The sequence below is a fragment of the Parasteatoda tepidariorum genome, chromosome 1, assembly GCF_982258835.1.
Source record: "Parasteatoda tepidariorum strain Cologne lab strain chromosome 1, Ptep-v5.0, whole genome shotgun sequence".
In the NCBI taxonomy this organism is placed as follows: Eukaryota; Metazoa; Arthropoda; class Arachnida; order Araneae; family Theridiidae; genus Parasteatoda; species Parasteatoda tepidariorum.
Genome location: NC_141755.1, coordinates 65043476 through 65063627, shown reverse-complemented (window position 1 = coordinate 65063627; position 20152 = coordinate 65043476). Strand labels below are relative to the sequence as shown.

The following is a 20152-nucleotide window of genomic DNA, read 5'->3' as shown; positions in this document are numbered from 1 at the left end:
TAAGCTAGTCTATGAAGCTGTAATGATGAATGAGCAAAATTATTTGATTTAAATACATCTCAATATAATTAGAAGCTAAATATGTGGGCCCAAACTATGGTAATCTCCTTAAATAATCTCTTCTACAATCTCCTTCATACATCATTGTACCAATCCAAAAATTTTAATATTCATCTCGATTGGCTGTTCAATGTTCAGTCATCAAAAACATTTGCACATTATGTGTCAGATTTGCATTCAAATATCTCTGCGAAATTATGTACCAAGCATTTCAGGATTAACAGTTAGAGATGTCCAAGATGAAAACACAATTAAGCTGCTTTTCCAAAAAAGAAAAATTGACAACAGCCATTTTGCCAATGGTTAACCTGTGATCACCTTGCTGCTTTTTATTAAACTTATGTTAACTGATTATATGTTAAGTATTCTACAAAATTTTTATTTAAGTGAAAATTGCTTACCTTTCAGATTTAACAAACCGCTAATAACTTATGTTTAACTTTTCTGTTATGTTTTCTTTGGGAAGTGAAATTCATTTACACTTTTTTTCCTATTGACATTTAAAAATTATAATAATGAGGATGCTATAAAGTTTTGAGACTGACAACTCGTAGGATTTATAAAGATTTTTTATTTCATTATTTTATTATTAGTACATCTAAGGTAGGACTTTTATCATAGCAGTTTTACAGGAATAATTATTTCAAGTTACTGAAGTTTTCGTGGCACTCTTTGTTTAAAGCCGGTACGACAAGGTGGTGCCACATCGGATAGGATCGGTTTTTAATTGACCTGCCAAAAACCGTATAAAAAGCAGACAGTAATTCGATTTTTAATTGTCCTTTGGCCAAAAATCGTGTAAAATGCAATCAATAATTTGATTTTTAATTGTCTTAAAGCCAAAAACCACAGAAAAAGACGACAAGGTGGTGCCACATCGGATAGGATCGGTTTTTAATTGACCTGCCAAAAATCGTATAAAAAGCAGACAGTAATTCGATTTTTAATTGTCCTTTGGCCAAAAATCGTGTAAAATGCAATCAATAATTTGGTTTTTAATTGTCTTAAAGCCAAAAACCACAGAAAAAGACGACAAGGTGGTGCCACATCGGATAGGATCGGTTTTTAATTGACCTGCCAAAAACCGTATAAAAAGCAGACAGTAATTCGATTTTTAATTGTCCTTTGGCCAAAAATCGTGTAAAATGCAATCAATAATTTGGTTTTTAATTGTCTTAAAGCCAAAAACCACAGAAAAAGCAACTGCAAGAGAATGTTAACTTTTAGTAAGCAACCTTCTTCCTCCTCTTTCTGGGAGGTTGTCCAGACACAACGTAAGCCCATGGGAAACCCTCATGGTAACACACACCCTGATCAGCAGACTGATCAGCTGGACATCTTTTCCTCTTTGTGCCAGACTGTGTCTGCTCAGAGTCAGTTGCAAGTGAGTAAGATTCTTCACCCTGTTCATCGATGGTAGCTGAACAGCAACTGAATTTGGAAAAGAACTTGCAGATCTTTTTGAACCCCTTCATAATTTCAGCAGATATTTTAAATGCTTTTTGAAAAGAGTTTAATAAGAGCAAGTTTATCGCACCACTGTCAAAATGGAAATGACTGACAAAATTATGTTCTCATTATTAACTTTTCCAGTATTTAAAGTATTGTTGAGATAAAAAAGAAAAGAAGAAAGTAGTTTTGTTAATAACGAATCTAAACAATGACTTACTGCATTGTTTGTATAAACTTCGAGGTTACATTGTTACGCATTAAAATATATATATACGTGCGTGAAGGTTCAATAAAATGAAAAATAGACTGATAATTGGTGGAGGATAATACACATCTTGTAGCAAGAGATGTTGAAAAATTTCAGGTCTTTTTAAAATTAATTGAGTGAATTTAAAAATATTTATATATGTGCACACACCAATATAGTTCTTTATATAGTATAGTTTCAATATACCACACTTTCGCCTAAATATAGTTTTTATAACTTTTTTCCTTTATTTGGATGTTACAGTTAATAAGAGCTGAAAAACGAAATGTTTAAACATCGCTACATGACACAAAAAAGCGTAAACTGTCTTTTTTCCTCTTGTCTTCTGACAATTACTGTAATTCTTAAAATATGGTTTAAAAAAATTACGAAATTATGAAGGAAAAAAAATACTGCACAATCAATCAATCGAAACTTTTTTTTAATAATTTAATCAATAAATTGTGATCAGAAAAATATATATATATATATATATATATATATATATATATATATATTTTCATTTTTCTCTCGTTTCTGGGACATTATATTTAAGTAATTTCATAAAACTAACTGAAATATTTAATAAATTATTTATTAGATAGAAATATAATTTTATGTTTCATAAACGTTACTGCTTAGAAAAAGAAATTCATGAAACTCCTATCTCATGGGAATCCTGAAATCCTGAGACCTTTATATGGTTAATCGAAATACTTTTAAGTAATTACTGTACAAGCCACCATCAGATAGTTCCTCTGGAATAGTAGTTGAGGAAAAATTTAGTTGTATTGAATGGAGAAGATAGAATTACGGTGTAAGTTTCATTAAGTTTTGGGGCCAGGCTGGATGATGAAACCAAAGTTAGCAGATCTCATCGACGAAAATATACTGTCTACACAATGGAGTTAATTGCAATAATTGCTCACTGCTTCTTAGATCAATAAATTAAATATGTCTAGGGCTAAGCTTTTCTCATAATAATTCATCCTAGAAATTTTTTAATCACAGATAAAGTTGGTGACTGAAGAAAATAACTAGACGTGAGAGTACACAATTTGATCAAAGCATATGGTGGTATGCAAGGAAATAAAAATGATAAAACTATTACTGCCTGGTTGATATCCTCATTGGTATCCGTGATCAATAAATAAGTTAAATATAAACAAATTAAGTTATAATAAATAAATTAAAAATTAAACTAAATGTTTGATCTCAAAGTTTTGGCAGGGTCGATAAAGCAACTAAATTAAAGGAAGGCTTATCTATGATTTCTTGTAAACTTACGGGAAGTTCTACATTAATCAGTCTCTCAATGATTACGGAGTATTCAAGACACATCAATCTAGACATTTTATTAAGTCATCATCATGTGAATCTTACGGTTTCTTACAAGATGCGTCACACTTAATATTATACTGCTGGAGACGTTCCGTGGCAATGCTCTGAAATTTTAAATTTTGACATAAGATATATTGATTGGCTGGGATATATTGACTTCAAACGAATATGTTACTATCATAAAGGAAGCATTATATCATACTCGCGCTGCAGGTGATTTGTTTATTCCCACTTTCAATATTGACCCTTGCCGGTCAGGTTGCCGAGCGGTTAGCGTGCCTGACTGCGAAGCCAATGGCCGCGGGTCCGAATCCCGCTCTGGGCATGGATGTTTCTCTCTCTCTTGTGTGTGATGAGAGAATGTGGCCCACCCTGTGAACAGGTTTGTGGCAGTGTGGCGTGGGCAATGTTACTCGTCTCTGTGACTTTGGTTCACAGGTACACACTGGGTAACACGAAATGAGTAACACATCCGGCATCTTCTTAGGCGAAACGAATGAAGTTCAGTGCCAGCCATTCGAAAAAAAATATTGACCCTATATACTTTTGTGCAAATATCAGTAGTAATGATTTCAAATCACATAATTTTTTTTTTGTTTATACCCGGAATACTCAATTGTTCTGAATTGAATTTTTGCTTCGTATTTTGGGGAAAAAATGTGCTCTTTATATTTTAAAATATTAGATGAAGTTATGAAAAACAGGGCTTTGGGAAATACACTTATATTGATATGCAATTACCTGATCGCTGAGATACGAATTTACGCAATTTAGTTTACACCAGCTAAAATTCTTTTACCTGAATCTTCTACCGGAAGTTGAAATAACCTTCATAATTACTGCCCTCTTTCGTGGAAAAAATGAAATACGGTTGAGAATAAGGGGATACAACCTGTAAGGAAAGCAATACCTCTATTACATCTATTAATTTTATGCTGATGACAACCAAATATAATGGAATTTAATGCGGGAAAACTGGATTTTTCCATGTGAAGCTATCGCCAATAGAAATGCACCGACAGCAATGAAAAATACTGTTAGGGCACTACGTTTTTACGTTATATACAGATATGCCTTTCAGTTTTGTTTATACATGCTCAGTTTTGATAAATACCAAGTTTAACTTTTTTTTACTCTCTATTACTTATTCTTCGTTACCATCTTTACTTTTTTAAAGTTAAAAGAAAAGAGTTTCTGACTAATTCGATAGTAAAAACATTATATTATTTAACTTAAAACTATAGAACTAAATAGAAAAATACATAGAAAGTATCGAACTATAGACTATATAGAAAAATATTTTTTTCATTGAAAACTTAGTATTTTTAAAGAATATGAGGAGCAACTTGATTGACAGTAAGTTGAAATGCAAAACATCACTTTTCAGTAAAATCATAAAACTAATAAGCTGTATGATGTATATTTTAGCATCGATCAAAAATAATCAAATGCGTTTCACTCTTTTGAAAAAGGAAGAAAAAAAGATGAAACTATGTCATATTAGTTCAAATACGAAAGAAGTGAAGTTCTGAAGCTTTCTGACTTTATTTGGACTGTTTCATAATGAAATTTGTCAGAACCGTGATAAATAAGTTATTGGATCTGAAGTGTCTAAATTTAGAAAGTGCCAAGAATTATTTGGTGGAACTGCTACTACCAGTCCCTTTATTTTATTTAACATCAGTTTTCTTTGAAATCCAAATGAAATTTTGTTTATGTAAATCTATTTTGATAAATCGTAGTCTGTAAAAAGTCAAACGCAACAAATTTTTAAGTTGTAGTCTAGGTGAGATTTTAATAGAAAGATTGTAGACTGTTTAATTTGTTGATTTCATAAAGACTATATGGAATACAAATTATTTTTTTAAGATAAGTATATTTTTAAATGGAAACAGCGATTTTAGAAATTTATAAGAATTAAGACGATTTTGACGGTTTAAGACAAAGGATAAGAAGATGTAGAAAAAATAAGTTAGCATAGTGAAACGTCTTATCTGTATGTCTCTAGTGATATTAAGTCCATCATTAAGAAACATAATTTGCTGTTTACTTAAAATACAATGAAATAACGACTGAATTCCTTTTTAAAAAAAATGAATTGAGATAAGTATTTCAATTAGAGAGGACATTAAAAAATTCATAAATTAAGCAAAATTCTATTAAATAGAATGCTGAAGCCCCATAAAAAAGTTTTACCATTTTCAAACGATTAGTAAACAGATTGATGCATAAATTAGCGGTTTTTTTGTCTACATGTTACATTTTTTGTACTTTTTTTAACAACTGAACCTAGAACGAACCGTCTCTGAACTTAAAAGATGTGAATAGTGGAATTAGTTGAGGTTTGCACTACCTAAATTAAGTGCTTGCATGCAATTCGGTTTGAAACGTGACTCAATATGTCTGATTTTATCTTAAAGTCTCTCCAAAACCTTGCGATGTATGCACATCTCATAGTGTGATATGGGTTCATCTCATGGTGCAGATTACCATCACTTCGTCTATCTTCAAAAGCACGTTTGGTTTTTTCGAGCGCATTCAGGAATAGATTTTTCATCACTTTAGACTACACAATTGCATTTGCGGACCCTACTTTAAGTAAATCTTGCAAATAATAATTAAAATCTTTTGTAGTTGTTTTCCAGCATAATATCAAAATCTGGTGATTTTTACCCTGTTTATCTATTTTACAACCTTATGTTCTATGATAAGTATTCATCCTCTTTAAACCTCTTATCGCTCCTCAAATTTGCTTGTTGAACTCCGGAATTTAATGTATAGTGCAGATAAAGTTCTTTCAAAAACCACTCATGCTCGAAATGCGTGAAGCTTCTCGGATTCATGAGTCAGGTTAATTGTAAAAAGCTTACGAATTTGAACAATAAGAAACGCGCATTTGCTAAATGGATTTGTGGTGAAATAAATTGAAATTTAGAAATAAAAAAGTTTGGTAAATAATAAATCAACTTTAAACGCTATTAATTATCTTGCAAAATATTAAAAAGTAACAATTCTTTCTACTGCATTTTTTTCGCCGATTAGATGAAAAAAAATGTGAATAAACTGTTATACTGATAAAAAATTATTCACTTCCTGTGCGGTTGATTTTAGTGCTTTAACACTGAGCTAACTAGACACCGCTGAAATAAATAACTCTACAATAGTCTTTATTAACTTTAATTTTTTTAATATTCTGTAAGTGTTTGCAGCATTTTCTGAAGCATAATTTGGTCTTTAAATTGCTGCAGTTAAATAAGGCATTTTTTCAATGATTTTGTAATGAAAAAAAATTGAAGTGAAGCAATGAAAGAAAAAGTAAAAAATGTTGCTCATTTAATGTAACGAAAATGTATAAAAAGGACGAAAAAAGTAAGGTATAATTTTCAAATAAAAAGATTTGTTAACAATAAATCAAAAAATAAATTCGGTATTTCCAAAGTAAAAAAAAAAAAATCGAAAAACATTTCCTTCCCATCTAAACATTCTGGTTTAGTCTTGTCATCGATCACAAACCGCTGGTCAAAAATAATTCATTTTTCTTTTTCAGAATGAACTGGTAAAAGGGTGATAACGCCCACAATTCAATAAACATTTCCATTCCAAATGGTTCCGAAATACTCTACAAAACAAAGCATCGAATAATTCTAAAAAAAACGGAAAAAAAATCTATTTCCAACCAAACATATCTAAAACAAAATTGTGTTGATATCCTATTAAACTGGTAATCATTGAAAAATAAAATATAAAAAAAATATAAGACAAACGATCAACTTGTAAAGTGCTAAACACACATATGATCAAACCCTCAAAATAGAAAAAAAAATAGAATTAAAGAAAAATAAAAAGAGAGCGCTTTACTTTTACAACTGCGAATATAAAATAGAAAAATAAAACAGGAAAATAGGAATTCCTGACACATCTTTTCTTTATCCTGCTGGGATAATAAAGTGAAAATAAACGAAGACATCTGGAACGCTGCGTGTATATTCTTAAATTGGTTGCCATAGAAACCGAGCCATTTATCAACGCTTCGATTACGATTACACAATATCATCATCATTTTCTTATACATTTTTCAGCACAATAAAGATTATAAAATAAAAGAATATTTTTAATGCTTTGTGATTAAAAAATATGAAACGTCTTGTTCAAGTGCAATTTTCTACTAATAACAACTAAACTTTTTCTAATTATTTACTTTGACTGGCAATAAAGAATTGTTTACATTGGATGAATTTATTTATTTTTTTTTGTAACAGATGGAGAACACAAATGATGAATTAAATATTAAATGGGTGCAAGGTAAATGCAAGCCAAATATTAATTTTTTGTCTGAAAATGAAATAGTACTTACATATGAATACCACATAAGGAGATGCCGTATTGACCAGTTTATAGAAACATGCATACCAGGACCTCCAAATGGTATAAAATGCTTAACCACTGATAATTCTTTGAAATATATTGCTTTGTGTGACCGCTCTAAGAATTCAAATGTTCATATAATAAACATTTCAGACCTTAGTATCATATCGTCATTTCAAGGTAAATTCAGTGCCGAAGATTTACTCTTACAATTTTGTCGCCAAAATTTATTATTTTCTGCAGAAAGAAGAAAAACCTACGAGATCGTGGTATGGGATTGGAGAAAACGTAATAGATTAGTTACTTTTTCCCAAGAGTCATACAGTACTATTAATAAAATTGATTTACTATCTAACGACCCATCGAGCAACATGCAGGTATGCTTTATGTTAAGCAATGTTATTAGTTTTTATGACGTTGACGAATATCATCCAGATATTCTGGTTAAAAAAGAATGTTTGTATTTTCCAATTAAAGGCGATAAAGTTGGACACACTGCCTTAAATGAAAGAAACATTAAAAATATTTTCCTGTTTGAAAAAGAATGGACCAAAATCTGGGGTTTACATGCAGAAATACTAAACAAAGTGCCCCTTGAGATGATTTGCCAAGATATGTCTCCAGCAGAAAAAATTAAATTTTACGATTACTTAAAAATGCAAGCCAGAGAAGAGGCCACGTGCTTATGCTGGACACCAAATAATAATGTTTTAATTGCATGTGAATCTGGAATCATATTTTCCATAGACACTAAGAATCTCACAACAGAAGTTTTGACTGCCAACAACTTTTTAGGTAAGCAACGAATTGTTTCTCTAAACATAAACTTAAATGGACTGTTCATAACACTACAAGGAGGAGATGTTTATTTGTGTCCTGATACCAAGCAATTTGAAATTAAATTGTTTACATCACTATCATCACATATCATCAACGCCACTTTTTCGCCAAATTATCTAAATATTTTATATCTCACTGCAAATAGTTCTATAATTTCAGTGTCAACAGAAAATCCCGAACATATCTCCTGCATCTCCAGAACAGTTGATTCGTCGCCAATCGTAGGATTATACATGCCCAACGATAATTACTGCATTACAGCGAAAGAATCTGGTTTACTGGAAATTTTGGATTTAAAAAACGGGAGGCCTTGCCTTGATTTTCACATAAAAGAATCGCTGAGTTGTATGGTGGGTTGCCAATCTAGTTCAATTATTTTGGTTGCCACAAAAGACTCCTATGTTTATTTCATTGACGTATCAGAACTATCTCAAATAAGAATAATTGAAATTTTACGGCCATGCTTTGAACCAATAGTCATTATCCGTGTTGGTGCCTATGGAAGATTTGCTCTTTTAGTTTCAAAGGATGATAAGATATTTATATGTAATGTTTTGCCATCCTATAAGCTGAAGATTCTCGGCTATACAAAAATAACATATAAAATTAAAGATATTGCATCTTTTTCAAAAGGCTTCAAGAAGATTCTACACGTTTATTTATCATGCCAAGAGGAAGATACGTCTGGTATCGGATCTAACCACATACTTACATTTGAGCTTGAGGAATATTTTCACCGTAACTACGAAGAGTATTGGCAAGACATATCAGGGTATATACGCCATGAAACATTGAATTTAAAAGAAATACCACTGTTTATAGTTTCTGAATACCCTAATTCAGGAATAGCAGTTCATTATAAATGGGGATTATTCCATACCGTTCAACATGAGAATAAAATACAAAATATTCAATACAGGAATGAAAAAACCTTCAATCACCCATTCTGGAGTAAATCCTGGATTACAGAACTAGGAACTGAAAATATTCAATTGATTTTATCACCCTCCCAAGACATGCTCTTGTCGATTACTGATGATGGCAAACTTTTCTTAATTAATATGGAACACCCGGTTGAAGTTAATACTATAGATTTAAAATTGAGAACAAGTAAAGTTAAAAGCGCAATTTTCTCATATAATGATGAGCAATTAGTCATTGGACTTAGTGACGGCGTAGTTCTTTGTTACACAATTCATTCATTGTTTTATAAGGAAGACAAGTATTGGTTGGAATTTTGTGAAGGAAAAAGATATGAAGAGGATCAGTTCATCAAACATATGGACTCCAAGAGCAAGCAAGAAATCATTCCGTGGACAATAATTCGAACTAGACTATTAAACGAAGATATTTTTAAAAGTTTAAATGAAGAAAAAAGTTTTTTAAGTGAACGTATTTATAATATTAAATTAGAAAATGAGAAATTACTCGTGCAAAATCTGTGCATGCCTTTAAAATATCAAATTAACATTGAAGAATTTGTATTTAGTGATATTTTAAAGACCCAGTTATTAGAAATAAGAGAGACCACGATTGAAAATCGTAGAAAATCTTGGGAAAAGCACTTTGAGATTGAAAATGAATCTATTTTGAAAATTAGAGAAGTATGCATTGACAATATGCTTGTTAAAGGGAAAGTTCTAAAACCATTTGGTGGAGGTAGACAACTTTGCAACTATTCAGTTCGAAAGCTATCAAATTTCAATAAGCATGGAATTGTATATGTGATGAAATTATTTAATTTAAATGAGTGTTCAGATAGATTGCTTGAAAATAAAGCAATAAACAAGGCAATCAGAAAAGTATCCTTTGACATGCCGGAAGAGAAATGTGACGTAGTTTATGATGATTTGAGGAGAGAAACTTGTCTTTTACACTATAACGAAGATCGCACTTGTTATATATACACTCTAAAATACATAGTTCTTCAAGAAAAACTAACATTTAATGAGTTGTTTGAAAATCTCATGAACCTTAAAAGGGAAACAGCGGCAACCATTCACAAAAACAACAAACGCATTTTGGAGATTTCTTCACTTCTTGGAGAAGAACGTAAACTATGGTATCCTGAACCTGAATCTGATGAAATTGAACTGCTGGAAGTGTCAGAGAATGAAAAAATCGAAAGTAATGTAGTTGAAGAAAAGACTGAAGAAAAAATAGAGATGATTGTGGTTGATAGTTCCAAAGAGTTTAAGGGTTTAGTGGATAATTTTCAGGATGATGAGTGGATAAGAAAAATTCAAAATCCTTTTAAAAAAACTTATAAACCAAAACCAAAGAAGGATGCTATAAATAAACTTACTAGAGAAATGAAAAACTTACTCAATGAAAACGAAAAGATGCTATCTGAGTACGAAGATGCTCATGAGAAATTAGTTGATGAAAAATTAAAATGGGATCTTAAAATTAACACAGACGAGCAACAGTTATATCTTCTATTATTTGTAAGTAAAACCAAGAGTTTATACTCAAACATAACAAAATACATCCATGAAGAAATTGCGCGTTTAAAACAGCTTCAGTTTGATTTGGAATATCGGGCTTCAGTTATAGAAAAGGATTTAGTGAGAATGCGAAAGACAAAGGATTCGTTACAGGAAAGGATACGAAGCACCGATGATGAGTTTTTTCATCTATGCAAGTTATCTAAAAATAAACAAGCAATTATTGAAGTTTATAATGCAAGCCCAGCGGAAAATATGCATAAAAATACTCTAAACCCATACAAAAGACCCGTAGTAATTAGGGAGAAAAAATTAGAGCTACTCAATAAAAAAGATAAAATTTTAAATTTACCAAAAAATACGTGGAAAAGAATTTGCACTTTAAGAGACTTAAAAGTAGATCTGGAGTTAGAAACTTATAAGAACGAATTTAAAATGGAATATTTTAAAGAAAGGAGAAGTGATGTTGAAGTTCAATTGCGAACTATGGCATTTGAAGTTTCTCAAAAAACAAATTATCTTGACAATATTCGTATTAAATGCTTGAAATCAAGTTTTGAAATGCCCATGGTCTTATCACTACCCACATTTCAATTAGAATTTGCTTATCCAGAAGAATTAGATTTCTATAATACTTTATTCTTAAGAAATTACCACTTAGAAGCCTTGAATTGCGTTATCGCCAATGTCGGAGATACTAAGCTGGAGGCATTAGAGAAAGTGATAAAAATTTCATATCAGATCGACCGCAACCAAGCTAAAATTAAAATTATGGAAATGGAGCTTCAAAATGTTGAAAAAAACACTTCAATTTTCAAAAGTATACCCTTAGGGAGAGAAGTACAAAGAATTATTCATAACCCAGAGAGTTCTTGTACTCGCGCGAAAATAGAAGCTCTTGAAAACTCTGCAGAGTTTGAAAAGAATGAGATACAAAGGCAGATAGGGCAAACTCGTGATTATATCACCAATATTAGCGTACGGAAAAAAAACTTAGTAAGAAGTATGGAGAAAAGACGAAGAGAGATTGAAGTGCTAACTGGAGATATTTTTGAACTGCGCCAATTAAAAATGTCAGAGAGTATAAACTAAGTAGCTTTTTTTAATAGTGTTTGTAGTACTAGATTCTTGCATTCAGAACTTTGAAATTAAACTTAACTTAAAAACTGCTTTAAGTTAATTTTTTTTAATTAGTTAAATTTTAAAACTAGGCAAACTGAGAATTTTTAAGTTTAAGTTTTAGGAAAAATAAATTCCGGTAAAATTACTGTTCTGTGTGGTAATGGCATTTCAAAAAAAAAAAAAAAAAACATAATTCTGGTTAGAAAAAAAAACAAAATATAGGGTTTTCAAACCATTACTTGGTATTTGGTATTTAAAACTAATTTTTAAGTGCTTTCGCTGTATAACTGTTATAAATAACAAAATGTAAAAGAATATAATAGAACTATGGTGCGCAGATATTAATTTCAATAAGTTTAACCAATATTCATTTTTAAAATATAATTTTACTACACGGAGAATAGTAAAATCACCGTACTATTAAACCAAATTATATGGTGTTTAAACCATGCATTTAGTAATTTTTTCTGTTCCTATCTTAACTTTGTACGGGAAATTCAGGCTCATAAAATTGTAGTTCTTATTACCACACATTTAGTGAAAAATCAAAACCGAAAATTACATTTAACCAAATGTATGTCATGTTCTAAGGTATCATCATAAAATTATCAAATTGTAACACATTTACCAAATTTTTTCACATATTATAAAACTATATTTTTTAGAAAATTTTATAAATCATTGCTAAAGCCCTTCGGTAAAAATTACTGAACTTTTTAGTGTCCCCATAGATCCAGAAACGCGGTAAAGGTAATCCTATTCTGGTAGTTGCGGCCATGCTTTTTCTCGGTGTATGAACTTGCTTAATTATACTTTCATATGTTTAAATAATTAATCTACACTGTATAAAATTCCGGATCAAATTACGGTATAAAGTTCCGAAACTTTGGGGGCATCATACGTAAAATCGATTTTTACTGTAAAATATTATACAGTAATATTCATTTAATTAAAAAGGTTTAATGATTATACTGTAATGATTACGGTATATCAAATATTTTACTCCGTAACATATTCTGATAAAAATGGATTTTACCGTAATTTCATCAGAAATTTCTTACAGTGCAATAATTTTGTTCTTAACTAAATAATTTAGTAACTACATTTGCTTGAAAAAAGTTTTCTTTTTTTTACTTTGGATCTCATATTTTGTTTGTAGAATTAGATAGATTTTTAATTTTTTACAAAATGTTTTCTAAAATGTTATGAATTTTCAAATTCTCTTGATTTAACAAAAAAATAGCAGATTTTTTTTAGTAATTTTTCTATATGATTTAACGATATTTAATATTGATGTTCCAAATATAATTTAAAAAATTAAATCCTGGCATTAAATGACTAATTAAACATTATTTTCGTGAATAAATCTGACGAGCAAATCAAAAACATAATTTGGAGACAATTATTGTTAATTTCCCGCTTCAGCTAAAGTTTTTAGTTTGAAGTTTAAATTGTTATTTTTCAATAATTATTGTTTTGTTTAATTTCACAAGCATATATGAATAGGAGATATAAAATGTAGATTCGCAAAATTTAAAGGTTTTTAGAATTTCCAATTCGAATAGCAATAATAATAATTAAAAATTGTGAAATTTCTAAAAAGAGCATTTATTGGAGGTCTCTTTTGTCTTAATAGCTTTTATTATAAATACTTTAATAAAGTTTAAAAAAAAAGCTGTAACCAAACTCTTATTTCAAATAAGACGAATAGATAAAAAATAATTTTTTTTGCCTGAAAATGAATGCCAATGAAAATGATTTGCCAATGAATGTAAACACATTCATTGTTAATTGTCATAATTAACTCATTTCTTCCGAAAACTATAAAAAAGTCTTTTAGCTGAGTGAAAATAAATGATACCTCTTAAAATAATAATAAGCCTTTTCTTGAAAAGTCTTAAAAGGTTCGAGAAAAAGAAACAAAACAAAAAATACCCATTTTGCTGGTCATTTCAAGCAAAATATAGTAGCCTCAAACTGCCTTTTTATGACCTGCGATAAAATTTGCTCGCGATTTTTTCTCTCTTTTTTCAACCCGTTTCGCACCATTTAAAAACGTGAAAATATACTGCCTCCAAATGTATGCCCACACTTACTTTTACAAAAAGGCTGAAAATTGCGACAAAAAAAAAGAAAACTTCTTCTTATCTCAGTAATCCAGACTCTTTCAACCCTTTTTAATGCTTTTATGTCCATGTATTTATCGATATATTCTTCAATTTTCTTCCATTTTTTGACGATTCTTAAAAGCACCGCAGTGTTGATGGGATTTTATGCGACTATGAATTTTGTATTTATAAAATCTATGACTTTTCCTTTACAGTTATCACCCTGACATTAAATGCATGCATAATGACAGTAATATGTTGCTTTCTAATCAATGGCAATATTAAATTGTGGATGACGGAATGGCGTTTTAGTACATATTGTGAGCAAAAGCTTAGTCTTTAAAGGTAATTGTTGTGATATTCTCCCAGTTAAAAAAAGTTTCTCAGATAGCAAGAAACTAGGAAGTGATTTCCAAATACACACACTGAAACTTAAAATATTACTATCTTTTTCTTAAGTAATAGGAAAACCCGTTTTCTGTTCGCCGGTACTCGGAAATTGCTTCTCGATTACATTGGGATCCCCTTAATAAAGCCATCAATCTAAGATTATTTCTTTTCATCATTGATTTACTTGCATCATAAGAAAATATTTTTATTACTTACCTTATTTGTTAAGGAAATTGATGCAAAGATATGCAGATATTTTACTGGTTTTTTGCTAAATAATCTCCAAGTAGATTTATACATGGACAAAAGATTTCCCTTTTAGGAAAAAGTGGTAAATTTTAGGTTATAAAAAATTAAAAATAACTTTCGCGCAAATGTTACACAGTTTTAAATTTTATTTATATGATGAATTTTATTAATATGATCTGTATTGGTGGTGTGCGATTCCACATCGATGAAAGTCGGGATTGGATGCATTAGGGGTAAATTGTAAAAAATTAAACTACATCGTCAATAAAAAATGTTAATTTAACATTTAATGTTTGGTCTTTTAAGTTATTAATCACTTAATACGCAGATATATTACAACTACAAAAATAAATATTTATTCAGATATTGTTCTTTAAAATTCAATAAATTTACCAAAAAATTGAGTCTCAATCTTTCAAAAGATGCCTATTTTTCTGTAAAATGATAAACATTGATTCAGATTTTATTTGTTAAGAGCAGATTTTTTCAAGTTTCTAATTAGAAAAGCGTTGATAACAAAACAACGAAAGACAGAGCATTTCAGTTCTGCATTCTTCTTCCGTAAAAACAAGCTCTTCCAGTTGTGTACACAGCGAGTTTTAGTACACCAGGCCTGCTTTATGTAAGGAAATAATAGCAAGTGAATCATATCTAACTCCACCCTTACAAGAAAAACATAGTACTCCCATAGGCATCATCTCCAGTTTTGAAGGATTCTTCATCGCACTACATGGTAAGATTCTACATAATCGGGTACATCGTAGCACTAGTTCGTCACACACAATTCGTCACACACTATTCATTGACGACTGACTTCTCGTGAGACACAAATTGTACCCAAAATGAATTGGGGTCTTAATATATACTAGTGGGCTGCGCCCCCTGCTCGCTAACGCCCGCCAACCCCCGAAAATTGCTACGCAATCTTATATAGTTTGCTTCGCAAACCGAGCTTGCTTCGCTCGCTATTAACTTAGGTACATTGCAAATACACAAGATTCAAAGAATTCAAAACAATCATTCAAACCCATATAACAACTTTTTTTAAAAAAATTACATCTTTTCAGTAAATACTAAGTCATTAAAATAAATTTGAATTCAAATAAATGGCAGGTAATTTGTTGAACATATTAGAAATGTGCTATAGTATAAAATCTTAAAGCGTAACAGCACGACTGAGACTCATTTTTCAATCAATAACTAATAACAATAATAAAACAAATAAATTCGTGATATAAATCAAAAATCGTCAAATAAATTCGTAATATATAAATTCGTGAAAAAAAAGTGCTTTCGATAAAATACTAAAATAGAGGTCTATCGACAAAGACTACTCACTTCTGCCTTGCTTAAGGTTATTTCAGTTTCCGTTTTTAAAAACGCTATACGTTGAGTCACCTCAGCTAGATTTGGCATGTGACATTTTTAGCGGCAATCATTGGTTGATTTTCTAGCGTTGCCATTCGGGGAGTTGTAATGAGGCTCTTTTTGGTCGCCGTGTAAGAGAAATATATATATATATGTATGGATGTCCCATGACGAATTATTGCCACGACGAATTGGACCCGCAAATAATTGTCGCATCGACAAATAGTGATAACGACTAATTGCGCCTCAGATGAATTGGGACTCGGCGAATTGCGCCCCTCGCCGAATTCCACCAACGACAAATTATGCCAACGATGAATTGTGGCCGTAACGAAATGACGTAACGAATGATATAAGGCATAATGCTCTTTTTTTTTTCTTAATGTGGCATGCCTTACTTTTTTTCATAGCATGGATGTCTTAACCTTTAACAACAGGGACAGTACAATATCCCTGCTAGCTTTCTGCATACTAAAAAAGACAACAAAATAACTTAAAATAAATTATGTGATAAATTTTTATACCTAATGATAAATCAAATATGATGATCAGAGAGAATCGCAAAAGTACAAAAGGACTGTATTCCGTTAAACTTTTTTTATAATTTTTAAAAACTACAGCTATGTAATTTATTTTTAATAAACTATTAAAATTCCATTTTTTACTGCAAAAATATTTACGCAATAAAGTATAGCATATAATGAACATGAATTACTTATATCTCTCCTCGCAAATGTTTTACAAAATCTCTAGATAATAATCTAAAATTGATTCTAAACTTTTTTTTTCCTCGGAAATTTGCCGTTTTGAAATAAAAAGAGAATAATTGTCAACATTTATTTCTCAAATAGATTACTATGTGAAATTTTTCTTATTAAAACTAATGAAATCATAATCATAATTGTAGCCTGTGTAATATTTTGTAAAAAAATATTTTTCCTCTTAATTTAAATGCCTTCCATTTTAATTAAAGTTGAAAAATATTTTTTCAAGTTTTAATTAATTTTTTTTCAAAAAGCGGATTTTCATTCTTGAAATATATTGTGCTTTCCTAACTAAAGGTAGTAAAACATTATGAAGAAAACTTCTGTAGATTAATACAATTATTTTCTCATGGTAAATTTTTTAAAAAAATTCTTTATTTTGAAAAATTTATTTTCTAGACTTCATTTAAAAAGTAATATGTTTGCTTCAAACATCGCTCCTTAAATGCAGAAAAATTGGCTTCATCTGGAAATATTTATTTTTTTATATAAAAATATGCAAAATTAAAGCTTTTAAAATGCATTTATTTTATCTAATTAACAAAAGGTATGAAATGTGTAGTTTATTTTGCGTGCAAGTGGTATCAATACTTTCTACATAATAATTTAATATAATTAAATATAAATCAGTCTGTTTTATGTATTTATTAGAATTAGTATAATTTTTTTTGCAATAGTCAAAGATTTATTTCTGTCGCATTCAATGCAGGTTTTCTATTATAACCATCTTTATGCATGAATTACAAATCATCCTATATGAACAAAACTTCATTTATTTCCCAGTTTTTCCTAGTTAGTTCAAAACTTTTTTCCTTATAAAAAATAATTGGGAAAAATATCATATCAGCTCATACATGAAAAATTAATGCTTTTGAACGATAATTGCTGCTGAAATATATTCATTAAAAATACTCTATTCTTTGACTTTCTAAGGTTGAGCTATTTATAAATAAACAAAATACTTTTTCGTCTGAAATCTTTTTGTTGTGTAACATAAAAAAAAGTTTGTCTTCAACATTTATTTCCATTTCGTTCTGATAACACTACACAACTCCAAAAAATTCATTTCTATAACAAAAACGTGCTTGAGAAGAATATTTAAAATATCTGAAGAGAGAGAGACGCACAATAGATTCAAAATTAAAAAAAAAACAGTAAAAAAACTGCCCGAAACAAGACAATTAAAGTTTCTTACACGCAACACGAAGATTATTAAGTGGCTTTTTCAATGACTACAAACTGCTTTTTCAGTCAGAAATTTAATTAAATGAGCTACTTCGTAACTTTTAAATAAAGGAGTAACATCATGAAAGTTAGAAAAATCGTTGAAAGTAACACAAAGACATTTTTTAAGTTTTCCTTTATAATTTTCTCCACCAAATAAGAAATTAAAATCTATAAATAATTTTCTTTTGTAAGACAAGAACTTATTTATTTAAGTGAAAGTCTTTTCAACAATAAGCAAAGAAAAAAAATGTTTAAAAGTCAATCAGCTATAAAAATTTTTATTTTCTTTGACATTTTCTTTCTCTAAATAATTTTATTGTCTAATTATAATTTTATTTTATTTCAACTGTTTTGTTTCAATTAATGTTTATCTATGTTTATATATATGTTCCTTGTCACATCCTGGCAACGGAAGAAGCTTTCCATTTCGTGAGAGAGTCTTCAAATGAAGTATGTAAACATGAAGGAAGAATTTGAAACATTCGACTAATGCTAAAGTGAAGATTGGTAATGCCTCATTTCCTTAAAAAATAAGACTTTAAATGTGTAGTAGATATTACAAAAAATACTTCAACAGTACATTGAGCCAAAGAATCCTACTCTATTGAAATTCTCTGTAATAGTTATATATACAGTGTAAATAAAATAAAAACTAAACTCAGTGGCGCGACAGCCCATAGAGCCAAGGCCTACTGTGCCCATCTCAGTTTTCTTGACCTTGGGCTCTGGGGGGCAGGAGAAGACGTTCCAGTTAGGTGGTCGGCAGAACACGGAACCCCCAGTGTTTAGTTTCCAAGCGTGATCGGTACTCATTTATCGACCCACTGAATGGATGAAAGGCTGAGTCAACCTTGCCCGGCCCGAGGATCGAACCCAGATATAGTGTAAATTGAATGGTTAGTTTGGGTTATAGGTGGAACGTGACGTGTATATATCTTCACGTGGTGAATCCTAAATCTCCCTGATTTAACATAGTGAGAGACCAAATACCAAAAGAAAATTATGAAAAATTGGTAAATTTCTTTTTTTTTCTAAAACGTTGTATAGAATAAAATTATTGATAAAAATAATTTGTTTATGATGTTCAAAATATCAAACAGGTATTAACTAAAACGTGTTTAGTTTAAAAATTTCAGTCAGCTGCAAAACAATTGAAAAAAAGTGTAATTTTCTTAACATAATATGTTAACTGATTTTCAAAATTTATATATGCAATTTAAAAACTTAATTGATTTTATTAATTAAGTTTTTAAATTTGAATGGTTAGTTTGGTAGGGTAAGTGAGTAAGTTGGGCTGCAGGAGGAATGCGACGTGCATCCATCTTCAGGTGAGTTTTAGATCTTTACCATTTAACATGATGAACTATGACATACCAAATGAAAATTGTGAAAAATTGGCAAATTTGTATTTTTTCTAAAACGTTGAGTAGATATCAAATTATTGATCAAACTCAAATGTTCATGATGTTCAAAACATCAAGCAAGTATTATAAACTAAAGCGTGTTTAGTTCAAAAATATTAGTCAATTGTACAACAATTAAAAAAAGGAGTATTTTTTAAAAGGAATATATTTACTTATTTTTAAAACTTCGTTAATATAACTTAAAAACTTAATAAATTTTATTTGCTTGATTTATTATTTAAACGCACTATTATTAATTATAACGTACTAAAGTATTCTTAATAAAATGTACGATTATTATTAGTTAACTGATAATACCGAAACGCACATTAATTAAAAGTTTCACACGATGTATATGTTCCCTGCATTTAGATTTCTTTATTGTATTTTAATTATTTATTTATTTATTTATTTATTTTTGAAATAAGAGTACTATTTTTCATAGAAAGACTAAAATATACCAGCATCTAATAAACGAGCAAACCGAACTTGGAAAGAATTGCGGAAACAGTTCTAAGAATTAGCGAAAGCAAAAAGCAGGGGAGGAGGTCTCCATTTTTTTAAAAACATTTCTGTAATTTTCAAGACGATAAACTTATCGAACCTATACGTACTCCTTGGCAAGTAAATTATAATATTTTGCGTTTTTTTTTCTCGTGTCAAAGATTTTCTTTCATACCACGTGTGTTTTAATGGGATAGTAAAATAAATAAAAAAAGTAGCATATTTTATCATTTTCAATCAATATTTTCAGGCGAATTTTATTTTT

General features: G+C 29.8%; 1 protein-coding gene across 1 annotated transcript; it reads left to right on the top strand.

Moving 5' to 3' along the window:
- The first annotated feature begins 1273 nt into the window (after positions 1 to 1273).
- Positions 1274 to 11844, top strand: LOC139425434 (cilia- and flagella-associated protein 43). The gene is made up of 3 exons (XM_087156614.1): positions 1274 to 1444; positions 7360 to 9598; positions 9719 to 11844. The coding sequence occupies exons 1-3, from the start codon at positions 1274 to 1276 to the stop codon at positions 11842 to 11844; spliced, it is 4536 nt and encodes a 1511-aa protein (XP_087012740.1).
- The last annotated feature ends 8308 nt before the right edge of the window (positions 11845 to 20152 follow it).

What these genes read in the sequence shown, in the direction of transcription:
- LOC139425434 (XM_087156614.1), top strand. Translation starts at nt 1,274, where the DNA reads ATGTTAACTTTTAGTAAGCAACCTTCTTCCTCCTCTTTCTGGGAGGTT. An exon ending in CTGCTCAGAGTCAGTTGCAA is followed by an intron (nt 1,445 to 7,359) that starts GTGAGTAAGATT and finishes TTTTTGTAACAG; the next exon opens with ATGGAGAACACAAATGATGA. An exon ending in CAAACATATGGACTCCAAGA is followed by an intron (nt 9,599 to 9,718) that starts GCAAGCAAGAAA and finishes ATATTAAATTAG; the next exon opens with AAAATGAGAAATTACTCGTG.